This window comes from Castor canadensis, chromosome 14 (assembly GCF_047511655.1).
Source record: "Castor canadensis chromosome 14, mCasCan1.hap1v2, whole genome shotgun sequence".
Taxonomy (NCBI): Eukaryota; Metazoa; Chordata; class Mammalia; order Rodentia; family Castoridae; genus Castor; species Castor canadensis.
The window spans coordinates 5,732,886-5,745,810 of record NC_133399.1 but is presented as its reverse complement, the minus strand read 5'-3'; the positions used below and the strand labels follow the sequence as shown (position 1 = coordinate 5,745,810).

Sequence of the window (12,925 nt, the reverse complement as noted above, 5' to 3'; positions counted from 1 at the left end):
TATAACATCACTTAAAATACAATTTAACAATTTGAGGAATAAAAAGGACAATTAAATAGGAACACATTTAGGTCTTATCTTGAGGGGTTCTTGATTGGCCTCAGGTCTGGCAATTGTCCAACGCTGGTCAGAATTTTTCATGAGAGTTCTCTTGAGCTGAGTGTGATGAATCCATGGGCGTTTTCCAGCTATCTTGACAGCTGTGGGAGTGGATGGGATCACAGTGTAGGGGCCTTGTCAGTGGGGCTTGAGGCTGTCAGAGTGGTGTCTTTTTACACACGTTAGGTCTCCCGGCTTGTAAGGAGTCCCAAGGGGGCCATCAGGTATCGCCATTCCTTGGGCTTGCTGGACAGCTGAGTGAATTTGTTTGAGAATATGTTGAAGATCCTGGAGAGACTAGAGAAGATCATGATTAGAAATTTTTGTTAGGGCTTTCTCCCCCAATCTGGGGATTATGGGAGGTGGTCACCCATAGAGGATCTCAAATGGAGTGAAACCCTGTCTATAAGGGGTACATCTAACTCTTAATAGGGCTTCAGGAAGGAGGTTCATCCAGCCATCGCCTGTCTCCAAGGAGAGCTTAGTAAGTAGCTCTTTTAGAGTCTGGTTCATCCTCTCTATCTGTTCTGAACTCTAAGGCCTATAAGCACAGTGTAACTTCCATTTGATCTGTAATGTTTTGGCTATTTTAATTTAGATATTTTAGCTGTGAAAGCTGGGCCATTGTCAGACATCAGTATTAAGGGGAGGTCAAATTGGGAACTATCTCCCGTAAAAGTTTTTTTTTTCTTTTTTACAGTAATCTGAGCTGTCTCAGCTTTTGTAGGGAAATCTTCAGTCCATGCAGAGAATGTATTGGTCATTACCAGCAAATATTTATCCATACAAACCAGGCTTGATCTCAGTGAAATTGATCTCTCATTGTTCTCCATGGAAGGACCTTGCTTTCTCATTTCTGGCTCAGCCAAGAGTGGTCCCTTTTGGTTAACCTGTTGGCATACACTGTACCTTGTAGTGAGATCTCAAGCCAGGTGTAATTTTGTGGGTCCAAAGTGAGTGGTGTCATGAAAGTCCTTTATAAGCATATGTCCCAGAGACTGGGGGAGAATATGCTTCCATCTGGCAACGTTTTTCATCAAGAGGGGCTTGTCTTTAGTTGGAGGGTCCCACAAGAAGCCCCACTGCTCTTATGGCAACTGCCCTTGCAGCTTGGTAGGCTGTTCATTTTTTCCTTGCCTCAGAGTGGTCCCCTTTTTGGTGACCCTGGCAGTGAATGATAGCCACCTTTTTAGGAAGCCAGAGGGCCTCTAAGAGGGCTAAGATTTTCTGGGCATTTTTAATATGCCCAGAAAGTAAGAAAGCATCCTCAGAAGTAAGGAAGCATCTCTCCCTGTATAGGGCTCTTGTGTACATGGGCCGTTGCAAATGCATACCAGCTGTCTGTATATACATTAATAACTTTATCTTTCCCATACCTTAGACCTGGGTCAGGGTGATTAGTTCAGCCTTTTGGGCTGAGGTTCCATGTCCAAATGCCTGGGCTAAGATGGTCTGGTCCATGGTGACTACCGCTGCCCCTGCATACCTTATTCCATTGGTCGCAAAGCTGGAGCTATCGGTGAACAGTACCTCATCCGCCTCATCCCAGGGAATATCAGTCAGGTCCAGTCGAAGTCTCCAGGTGTTTTTGAGGGTTTCTAGGCAGTCATGAATGGGTTCCTCAGGGTAGTCATCAGGAAGAAGAGTAGTGGGGTTAAGAGCAGCAGTTTTTGAAAACTTTACTCTGTTCTGATCTATCATCAGAGCTTGATACTGAATTATCAAGCATTTGTCATCTGTCTGGTGAAGCTCTTAAAAGGGCTTCCACTGCATGGGGAGCTACTAGGTGGAGCTCTTGTCCCAGAGTTAGTCTATTGGCCTCTTTTACCAGTATGGCCATGGTGGCGAAGGCTCTCAGGCATATTGGCCATCTTGCTGTCTCTTTGAGAGGTATGTAACATCTTTTCTATGGCCCTAAGGTCTGAGCAAATACTCCTTTTGCTATGCCCCTTACTTCAGCTACATATAGGTAGAAGGGCTTCTGGATGTCTGGCAAGGCAGGCACTGGTGCTGACACCAATGCCTTTTTCGGTTTTTTTAAAGCTTGTTGTTCTGTCTCAGTCCATTCTATGGGGGCATTTCCCCCACTGATGTTTGCATACAAGGGTTTAGGTATCTCTGAGAAGCCAGGGATCCAGAGCCGGCAGTATCCAACAGCTCCCAAAAATTCCCGCACTTGTCTTTTAGTCCTTGGTGGTGGAATTTTGAGGATAGCCCTAATACATCCCTTGCTGGGAGTTTGTTTACCCTGGGTCAGATCATAGCCCAAGTAAGTAGCTGTGGGGGTACATAATTGGGCCCTTTTAGCTGAGAGATGGTACGCTTTGTCTCCCAGATCTTTAAGTAGGTCCTCAGTGGCCTCCCTGCAATCAGTCTCATTTTCAGCTATCAATGAGAGATAACAGTATTACCCCCGGGTGTTCTGCTCTGAGCACTATAAGATCCTGGCTGAGGGCTTCATCAAACAGGGTAGGGGAGTTCTTGAACCCCTGTGGCAGTCTTGTCCAGGTTAATTGGCCAGAAAATCCCTCCTACTGATCAGTCTATTCAAAGGCAAAATGGGTTGACTCACCTCTGCAAATGGGAGACTGAAGAAGGCATCCTTTAGGTCCAAGATGGTATACACTTGGTGGCTAGGAGGTAAGAGGCTGAGGAAAGTATAGGGATTGGAAGCCGCAGGATGAGGTGTGTTCCATGGTGAGTGACATGGAACCAAAATTCCTGCTTCCCTTAGCATCTTGATGTGGACGGCAATTTCTCTTTTTTGCCTCTACATTAACAGGGTGCTGTTTAACTGCAAAAGGCATTGCCTATGAAGTAAGTTGGACCACTGTTGGGGCATGATGATTAGTTAGCCCCGGTGGGTTAGATTCTGCCCATACATGGGGAACTCTTTTTCTGAGTTCCGACAGATCGGGGGTCTTTGGAGGCTTTTGTTCTGTCATAGACAGAAGATATTCTTCACTTAAGGGACAAGTCAACAACAATTTGATAGGAGGTTGGCCTTGGATGTCCAGATAAGTTTCCTTTTTCTAGAAGGAGATGGTGGCTTGTAACTTGTGTAGGAGGTCTCAGCCCAGCAAGGGGTGGGGACAGTCAGGAATCACCAGAAAAGAATAGGTTACAGTCCCTCCTCCTAGGTTAGTAATTCAGCTTTCTGACCAGTGGTAGTCTTGTTGAGCTCCTGTGGCCCCTTGAATAGACAATTTTTCTTTAGGTAAGGGGCCCTCTGCTTTTATAATAACTGAATAGGCCATGCCAGTATCACATAAGAATTTGACTTATTTGCCCCCCAGTTGAAGGGTAACCATGGTCTACAGGGGGGAGGGGTGGTGGCAGTGAGCCCCGGCCCCATCACTCCAGTTGGAGGACATTTTGGTTCCCCCCTTTTCTCTTAGGGCATTCATTTTTCCAGTGTCCCCTTTTCTTTTTACAATAAGTACATTGGTCCTTTTTGAGTGGGGCCCTAAGATTTTTGTAAGCTGTCACTTGGGAGGGGGCCCAGAACTTCTTAAGGGCCTAGAGATGGGAACTTGAAGAGCTGCCATCATTAGCTTTGAAAGCTTTTTGGCCAATCTTTTGGAATGTCTCTATTATTATAAACATGTTGTGTTATTTTTACTAATTCTGACAATAATTTCCCTTTAAATCCCTCTAGTTTTTGTAATTTCTTTCTAATGTCTAGGGTGGACTAGGAAGTAAAAGCAATATTTATTGCCCTTTTATTTTCTGCCACCTCTGAGTTTATAGGAATGCATGTCCTATATGCCTCTGGGATGTGCTCCAGGAATGCTGAAGGGGACTTTTCTGAGCCTTGTATAACCTCACTCACCTTACACAAATTTGTGGGTTTCTGGGCTGCAGCTCAGACTGCCATAAGAAGGACCCAGTGATAGATGGCAAGAGCATCATTATCTGCATGGGAGTTCAGATCCCAGTTAGGATGAACTAAGAGAAAGATGGTCCCCAGAATGTCTTGATTCCTGGTAGGAGTCCCATCCAGGCCCAGGACATGTTTTCTGGATTCCCACTGAACATGGTCTCGCTCTTCATCTGTGAAGAGAGCCTGTAGGAGCTGCTGGCAATAATCCCAGGTAGGCTGATGAGTGAAAAACACAGTCTGAAGAAGAGAGATTAGCCCCTGGGGCTTGTCAGAAAAAGACAGATTTTGTTGTTTCCAGTTATAGAGATCAGTGATTAAAAAGGGAACATAAATTATACACTGACAAACCTCTTTAATATGTAGAGGCTAGATGTTATAAAATTAGGACTCATTTGTGCAGTATATACACAATATGTACAGTATAGCAGAGTTAAATGAAACACACAACATATAGGGTAATGGATATTCTGAAATTCTCTAACACATACTAACAAAATACTTTTTGTAGTTTTTTTCTATTTACCCCCATCAACCCAATAAACAAATCTAGACAGTACATTGTTCAGAGGTGGTTTTACAACTCCATTATTATGCACAGTATTTCCCAAGATTTTTAAAAAGCTATTTACATATATTACTACTTTTAAATACATCAAATAATTTTAAATATCTAGGACTAGATATTTCTTATATGAATTTGTCTGTTATGCACACAGCACTGATAAATAACATTGTACACACAGCAATGATTGTAATCTGAGGTATCTTCTAAATGTGACCATTTTGGCCTTGAATCTTTCTTTCCTCATTTTTGTCTTTCTGTCTTCAAATCAGTGGACAAGTACAGGCACAATATGTAATGCTTAGAGATAGCTGAAAAATTTGTATCTAAAAGTCATTTATAGAGGACAAGCCTTTTTACCTTCCATACATGCAGATAATGATGGTTTGGTGGGCTTAGTGGATAGGAGAACCTTTGAGCAGTCTGTGCCTCCTTTATGCACTTTTGTAGCCAGGAAGGGTTTTCAGATAACAGTTCAATCCAGTCAGAATGTAAGGAATCTGGTCGGGGTGTCCAGGTTGTCCCATGATGACCCATTCCACCTGATAGGCTGTAGGCAAATCAAAGGTCCCCTCAGCAGGCCATCCCACATGAAATGAAGGCCAATCTAATTCACAGAGTTTTCTCAGTGTGAAGGCATCAAAAGAGGCCACCAGGTCTAAAGCCTTCTGTTGGAAAGAAGAAAAGTTAGTAAGCATACATTGCAAAGGACTGGAGGTAGATGAATATTGTCCCATGTTGCAGTGGGACACCATCTTCTCCTATAGCAGAATGTCTTTTTTTGAGCCTAGCCAGTCCTTAGAGTGTCAGTAAATGAGGTGTTATTTACTGGTTCTTATAGGATATGGTCAGAGATCACAGACCTGGAGTAAGCAGAGAACATCCTGGACCATTTGCTTAATGAGTGTTCAGTTTCTTGTGATTAATTGAGCTATTGATTTTGAGGCATAAAGTGTGGAAATTGAAAGTTTGCACTTGCCTTGTTGGAGATTTAAAAGGGAAGGACATCTAAGTGTATTGACAATAGGAAAAATGGTGAGATGGTGATCTTTAATCACCAGTGTTCACAAGGATTACCTGGGTAATCCTGGGTAAATTTTTTACTGTTTGCTTTTATATTCAGATCCTTGGTCTAGTCACAATGTAGTTTGTGACAACTGAGAATGCCTGTCATGGATAGTGGAAAAAAGATACCTTTGTGATGTGCCTGATGGATAAAGTGGCTTATTAATTTCAGAATTCATTTGTGTTGCCCTCAGTCCCAGGTTCTGCTATGGAGTAAGTAAAACTCAGAATGTCCTGAGCAATAGGAGCATATTTGGTTGTTTGTTCTTGGTCTATTTGAGGTAGTGTCTTTACGTTACTAGTAAGATGGTGCACAGTGCCACCACCAGATATCTTCAAGATAGGAAATGGTGCTCTGCACTAGTAACTCACACCTGGAATCCTATCTAGAAAATAGAGATCAGGAGGATCATGGCTTGAAGCAAGCTGTGGGATAATTAGCCAATCTAAGCAAACCATTTGTAAGAAACTATCTCAAAAATCCTGAACATAAGGAAGGGCTTTTGGAGTGGCTCTTGTGATACAACACCTACCTAGCAAGTGTGAGGTGCTGGATTCAAACCCCAGTACCACAAAAAATGAGGAATGGTGACCACACAGAGCAGACACATGTGAGACTGGAACCTGCACTACTGCCAGTTTCTTGGGAACTCAGTGCTAAACTTATCAAATGTCTACAGTTCTGCATTCCAGATGTCCTCAGAATTAAAACATGGGATGCCCATTGGTGTTGGGGAATCCACTTGAGTTTAGCAATGCCAGGAAAGGACAGCACAGCTTTCAGTATTGAATTGGCTCTGGATGAGAGTTTGACACCTTTCCAATGAGCCGTTGTCATAGTGAGCCATTTCATCGTGTAAGTGTGGAGAATTGTGTGTGGGTAGGTTCCAGAGTGAAATTTCCTCCTTTTGTATGTTCCTTTTTAGGCTCTCTCTCTCAAAGTGAGCCACCATGGGATGCATCTGCACAGAGACAGTGGTCTCTAAGTTTAAAAATGTGTACAACCTTCTCCTCATGTAGTGTAGGCTCAACAGGCTGCATCCTTGAGCAGCTTCCCTTTTGTTTCTTTCATGGAATCTTTTTTCTATGAAATTGCAGTTAAATTAAGTAGTTAGGAATTTTTTGTGCTCCTTGCCTGTAAGGTTTTAATGATGAAATTATGCCTTAGCATGCAAGTTTCATAAATTTTACTCAGAATTGGGAAAAATTCTTTTATGGATAATTGGATGAAATAAAATTTAGCTAAATTTGATGGTATATGAATTTATCACTTGATCATTACTGGATATGTGCATATTTATTGTGTTGGTTCTAAAATGTTGGAATTGCAAGAATAATTTAATTTTGCCTAGTATTAAACAGGATTTATGTTTTGATTATATTTTGTTTGTGTTCAATAGCCCTGATATTGAACACTGTAAGGTGTGGTCTTTTTGTTGTTCTTGTTTTGTTGTCTTTCCAATTTCCAAATACAATTGGATCATTGTCGATGATATAGATAATAGAATCTGTGTTTCTTTGTTTTTCTTTATGTTTTGTGCTTGGACAAGTTGGGGACTTTGTTAACAGACTGCTCAGAAACATACCTGATTGCACCCCTTGCTCACTGACTAACCTGGAGCACTGAGTCAAGCAAGGAAAACTCTGAGGTTCTTCAAGGAAATCGTCTACTCCTCCCCACATGTGCAGTCCACTGCACCCACCCAACTGACCACTAGTAGCTGAAGTCTGTGACAAGGTCTCAAGGACAAAATCTTTCTCTGTTTTGCTCTGTTCTGACAGGCTCTGTCACACATTTCTGACCATGGACATGGGCATTTGGAGCTCAAGACAGACTCCCAAGTTATTTAATGCTATTTTGGTTATTTTTTCATATAGGCCTCCCATTTTGACTATGGCTGCCTCATAACTATAATCCTTCCATGGATACCTCCCATGGAGGTGGAATTATTTGCAAATACCACCATACAGAGTTATTGTCTGAGATGATGTTGCATTAACTTTTTCCACAGTTGTTCTCAAATCATGATCCTATCAACATTTGTCTCCTGAGTAGATGAATTGACAGGCATCAGCCACCACAAACCAGCACATACTATGATATTTCTTAATTACAATTTTATCCTCGTTGTCATGATCATCAAAGTTTACAAAAATGAACTCACTTTTTTTGCATTGTATCTGAAACTGTAATTACAGGCAGTTCATTCTTGCTATCCTTTACAAAATGTCTTATAATCGATAATTTTCAGCATCTATTTAATGCTACCAAAAAAGATGTATTAAACATTTTTTGGAGGAATGGGTTTTGAACTCAGGACTTTGAATTTGTAAAGCAGGAGCTCTACTTCTTAAGACAAACCTCCTACTCACATTTAAGAGATGACTTGGATTTTGAGAATCTTCTCTTTTGGCAGCTCTCTATGGTTGGACACTTCTTCCTAAAGCAATCATCATTATTCATTCTGAACGAGAGAATGAAAATTGAATATTATTTACAGACTATGTCACATGTGCACTAGTATTGCAAAAATTGCAATGCATTTTTGGAGAGAAGGAAAAGGTGGTTAGAAATAAAGATCCCAGAAAGAAAGAGTACTGAAAAGAATTAAATGAAGATACACTAAATCCTTTCTTCCCCTTGGGCATACTGGGGTTTAAAGTTAGGGATTCAAATTTGCTAGGCACGTGGTCTAACACTTGATCCATGCCTCCGGTCTTCAAAATCATTTATTCACATTTGTTATCATATTTAAATGTAGGTGCTGAGTACTTACAGTTGCTTAGAGGGAAATTATGAATGAGAGTAACTGAATTGGTATGGAATGGAAGACACTGGAGCATTCCATGATACCTGCATTTATCCTGACCCTATGTAATGTTATTTGGAAGTGTACTGCAGGCATTTGATGTGTCTGCTGAGGAAGTGTTAGGACAAAGTTCAAATATCAGAACCACAAAAATGTGGATGAAAGACTCAGTTGTGTTGTTACACAGTTTAAATCCCAGCCACTGGGGAGGATGTTGCACAATGATTATCGATTGGATGCCAGTTAGGGTTATTTCCTAGATTCTGTCTCAAAATAAAAATACATAAGTGTGTAGCTCACCACTGGACAGCTTTTCTACTAATTACAAAGTCTTGGGCTAAACCCGAAGTAATACACACACACACACACACACACACACACACACACACACACAAAAGACAACAAAATGCATTAATATAAACTGGAAATATACATTGCAAAGTGAAAGAGCATTACATGTAAAAATTAAAAAATATATTTGATATACTAATAATAAAAACAAAATGGAATACAGGGAAAACACAATTAAATGGGAAATTTAGCAAGGGACTGGTGGATCCTATTTTTAATCTTAGCTTTCTTGGCGACAGTGGTAAGAGTTCTAGGTTGCCTTCCACATTATTGCCTTATTTACCACGTGTCTGCTGGAGAGTTGTCAGGTTTCCCAGCTCCAGTAGCTGTGTGAAATTTTCTGACTGCAGGAACATAGGGAGGTCACCTGGAAGCATCAGAAAAGCGAAGTGTTGAAAGAGTGTCTGGGCATCTGCCATGCTGGGTAGAGTGACTGTTGGAACCAGAAGCAGTGGTGGTTTTGACTGGCTCTGCCTTGTTGGTTCCACAAAGTGAGCCCTGATCACATTGTTGGTTCTTAGATCCTCTGCCACCTTAAGGTGGTGGTGTACTGGGGGCCTTTAACCACTCATTTCTCTTTGAGGTGACTTCGCCCAGCTCACAGCCCTTCTAGGAGTTTCTGCCTGCAAATCCCTATCTACCAACTGAGGTGGCTGGAGATACCAGTGTGTACTTATTCAGTTTGTGCTGGGCCAAGGTCCTCCTTTGCAGTGTCCCTGAAACTCCTTACTGTGACCTGGCTTCCCTTTGAGACCTTCAGGTTTAAGGGAAGCATGGGGTAAACTCTGTGCTCTGTGTGTTAAATCCAGCGCTTCTTAGTGCTGCAAATAAGTCCTTAAATTTCCACAAATTCTGCACATTGTCAGATTCTTTGGAAATACAGATCCACATGTGCACGTGTTTGTCTTCTGAGTGGTTGGAATGCTTTTTGCCCTTCCTGACTTAACTGTTAATTGTCCTCAGGTAGTTTCTAGAATATTTTTCTATAATGAAATGCTGATTAACTTAGACTCTGATTTTAAGAAAGAAAGGTGATTTGCTCTGAAATAGAGGATAAAACAGGAGAAGAAAGAATTTGGGTATAGACAGACATGGAGAATGGCAAAATCAGTTTTCTCCTGTGATCATCTTGGTCTTGCTTGTTTCCTAGTTTTATTTTGTGGGACTGAAGTTTGAACTTATAGCTTAGTATTTACAGAGCAGGTGCTCAACTGCTTGAACCACATCTCCAGTCTATTTTATCTGGTTCTTTATGAGGTGGGTGTTCATACATGAAATAAGTAAATTGCTTTTTTTGGCAATGTGTTTTTATTTTCTTAGGTGCAAATGATTAGGTTGAAGCATGAGTTCTGAGGAATCCATGGCCATCTGCCTCATTCCACTTTCCAGAGTTTGACAATCAGTGCAACATCGACTTCCTGTGTCCTAGCCTACGTGAATCTCCCCTCTTTAACAGACATGATGAATTTTCCCAAGGAATATTGAATGTAGAATTCTCTGAGTAAACCTATTGTCCCATTTTTAAGAGGAGTATGCAATAAGGTCACAGTGAATATGATAAGAGGCACGTGCTAATTCCCGATGGCCAGTGCAAATTTTCCTAAGTAGTTAACCCACAAACTAAAACATATTTCCAACAAAGGAAGCTGGATTGGCAAGGGCTGCTGGAATCTGTCCTTTCAAGTCACTAGTTTAGCATCCCCCCACCCTTCCACTACATGTTCCCATCAGTCAAGGGCTTGGGGGGTTGGGCTCTTTATCCATTAGCCAATCAGAGCTGCTGTTCAATCGCCTGCACCACCTGTCCAATGAGGAGCGACAGTGGTAGGCGGTTCACGTTGCCTTCCTCATTATCGCCATATTTACCACAAGCCTGCTGCCAATTATCCGGGTACAGAGCTCCAGCAGCTTTGTGAAATCTTCTGGCTGCAGAACCATAGTGAGGTCACCAAGATGCGTCAGAAGCGGGAAATGGTGAGAGGCGGCTGGGCATCTGCAGTGCTGGGTGGAGGGACTGTTGGATCCAGAAGCTGCGGTGGTTTTGACTGGGCCCTGTTCCTCCTGGAATCTGCTCCCTGATCATGTGGTTGGGGCCTTCAGTCCTTGAGTGACTGGAAGGTGGCTGTGCTGGGGGAGCCTTGAGCTCTGTCTGTATTCTTGTGAGACGACTTCATCCCAGTCCACAGCCCTAGTGGGAAACTAATCTGCAAATTCCTATTCTGCAGTCTGAGCTGGCTGGGGAGTCTCCTGAGTACTTTTGGAGTATGTGGCAGGACAGGGCGCTCCTGTGCAGTGTCCCCATAAATCCTCACTGTGACCTGACTTCCCTTTGAATCCATCAGATTCAAGGGAAGACTTGGCTAAACTCTCTGCACTGTCCCTTCAATGCAGTGCTTCTCCGTGCTGCTAATCAGTCCCTAAATTTCCATGAATTCCGCACATTGCCAGATTCATTGGAAACGCGAATCCACATGTGCACGTGGTTGGCTTCTGAGTGGAGGGGACACATTTTTTCCTTTCTGACTTAACTGTTAATTTCCACAAGTTGTTTCTAGAATATTGTTTTGTAATGAAATGATGATTAACTTAGACCATGACTCTAGAAAATTATTCTAGTGGGAAAGCCCCAAAAGAAAGGTATGTAGGCATCTCTAGGCAGAAAGGCAATTTGCTCTCAAAGAGAGGAGAAAACAGGAGAAGAAATAAATTAGGAGTGGACAGACATGGAGATTAGAAAGAACAGTATGCTCCTGTGATCATCATGGTCTTGTGTCCTTGTTACTTGTGTTATATTTGGGAACTGAGGTTTGAAATCATAATTTTGCATTTACAGTGCAGAGCTCAACCACTTCAACCATATCTCCTATTTTGTAAATGATGTCTGGTAAACAATTTTGCTTAGCTGATTTTGACTGTAGTCATGTCAGTCTCCCCATTACCTACATTTACAGAGAGGAGCTACCAGTGCTAGGATCTTCATGACTGTTTTTGTTTTTTACACTGCATTGGGATTTGTGCTCAGGTCCTCTCATTTGCTAAGCATGTGCTCTAATCACTTGAGTGACTCCACTAGCCTTTTCTTCTGATGGGTTTTTTTGAGATAGGGTCTCAAGAACTTTTTTGCTAGCATGGGCTTTGAACCAGGACCCTCCTGATCTCTGTATCCTGAGCAGCTAGGATAACAGGCATGAACCACAGGGACCTGGGTTCTTCATGATCTTATGGTGACATTACAGTGTGATTTGTTTGATGACTGAGGCTTAAATTGTCAAATACACCTTACAACTATTTACAAACCATTTTGAGGATATTTGCAATGATTACTTCATAATCATTTTTTATGCAAAAAAAGGACATTTGGACAGTGGTTGGAGGAATATCTGAGTTTGCAAAGGATAATGGGATAATGGGAAGAATGTTGGTTGTGTGCTCCTTTTCTAGTGCAGAAATCATTGGAAATGTGGGTTAATTGTAGATATTTATGAGTGTTACAACTTCAGAATATATCATTTCACCACTTAACTTTTGTGTTGAAGTAGATGGTTAGAAAGAGTGTAATTTGTGCCAATGAAAACAACTCTGTTAGGCCCAGGCTTAGAGAAAGCCATCTTTATATATTTCCTGATGGGGCAAAAAGTTGGTGCATTTAGAAGATGATGTAGATGTGTAGTATAAATTAAAAGTTTTTGTTCTTGTGTTACTTTCTAGCGAAGTGATTCTGAAATCCTTGAAGTTTCTGAGGTAAGAGGAGACTGTTTGTTTTCCTAAGCCCCATTGAGGCAATGTTTGCATTTATTCTAATGATTTGTCTCAGAGTGGTAACTCTTTATGACTAGGAATGTGACTGGTGTGACCGGACAAAGCAGACATGTGCTGTGACTTGTTGTCTGTTTCACACTGCCCAGAAGTTGGAAGGACTGCTAAGTCTGGATGGTGTCAGTATGAATTGAAGGACAATTTGTTGGTGTTTCAAAGTTGGTTGGTGTTGGTAACACCATTTATTTGTTATCAGAAGTGATGGCAAAGATACACAGCACAGCTCCTAACATTTGGGGTCTTTGGGGGAATGTTTGGTAATTTTACCAGAATGTCCATTCTTGGTACTTATGACTTGTTTGAGATGAATTTAGGCAAGGCACTTAAGTTGAGTAAAAG

General features: G+C 41.7%; 1 protein-coding gene across 7 annotated transcripts in view; it reads left to right on the top strand.

Moving 5' to 3' along the window:
- The first annotated feature begins 9,664 nt into the window (after window positions 1-9,664).
- LOC141416629 (uncharacterized) overlaps window positions 9,665-12,925 on the top strand; it is a 61,163-nt gene continuing 57,902 nt past the window's right edge. For 5 of the 7 annotated variants that reach the window (XM_074053725.1, XM_074053724.1, XM_074053726.1 and 2 more), the window contains exon 1: window positions 9,665-10,744. Coding sequence is in view for 1 of the 7 variants with exons in the window: in XM_074053728.1 (XP_073909829.1) it covers window positions 10,724-10,744 (21 nt within the window). In the remaining 6 variants the exon portion in view is untranslated. The remainder of the gene's footprint in view (window positions 10,745-12,925) is intronic. The other 2 variants (XM_074053728.1, XM_074053729.1) reach the window with 2 other exon arrangements.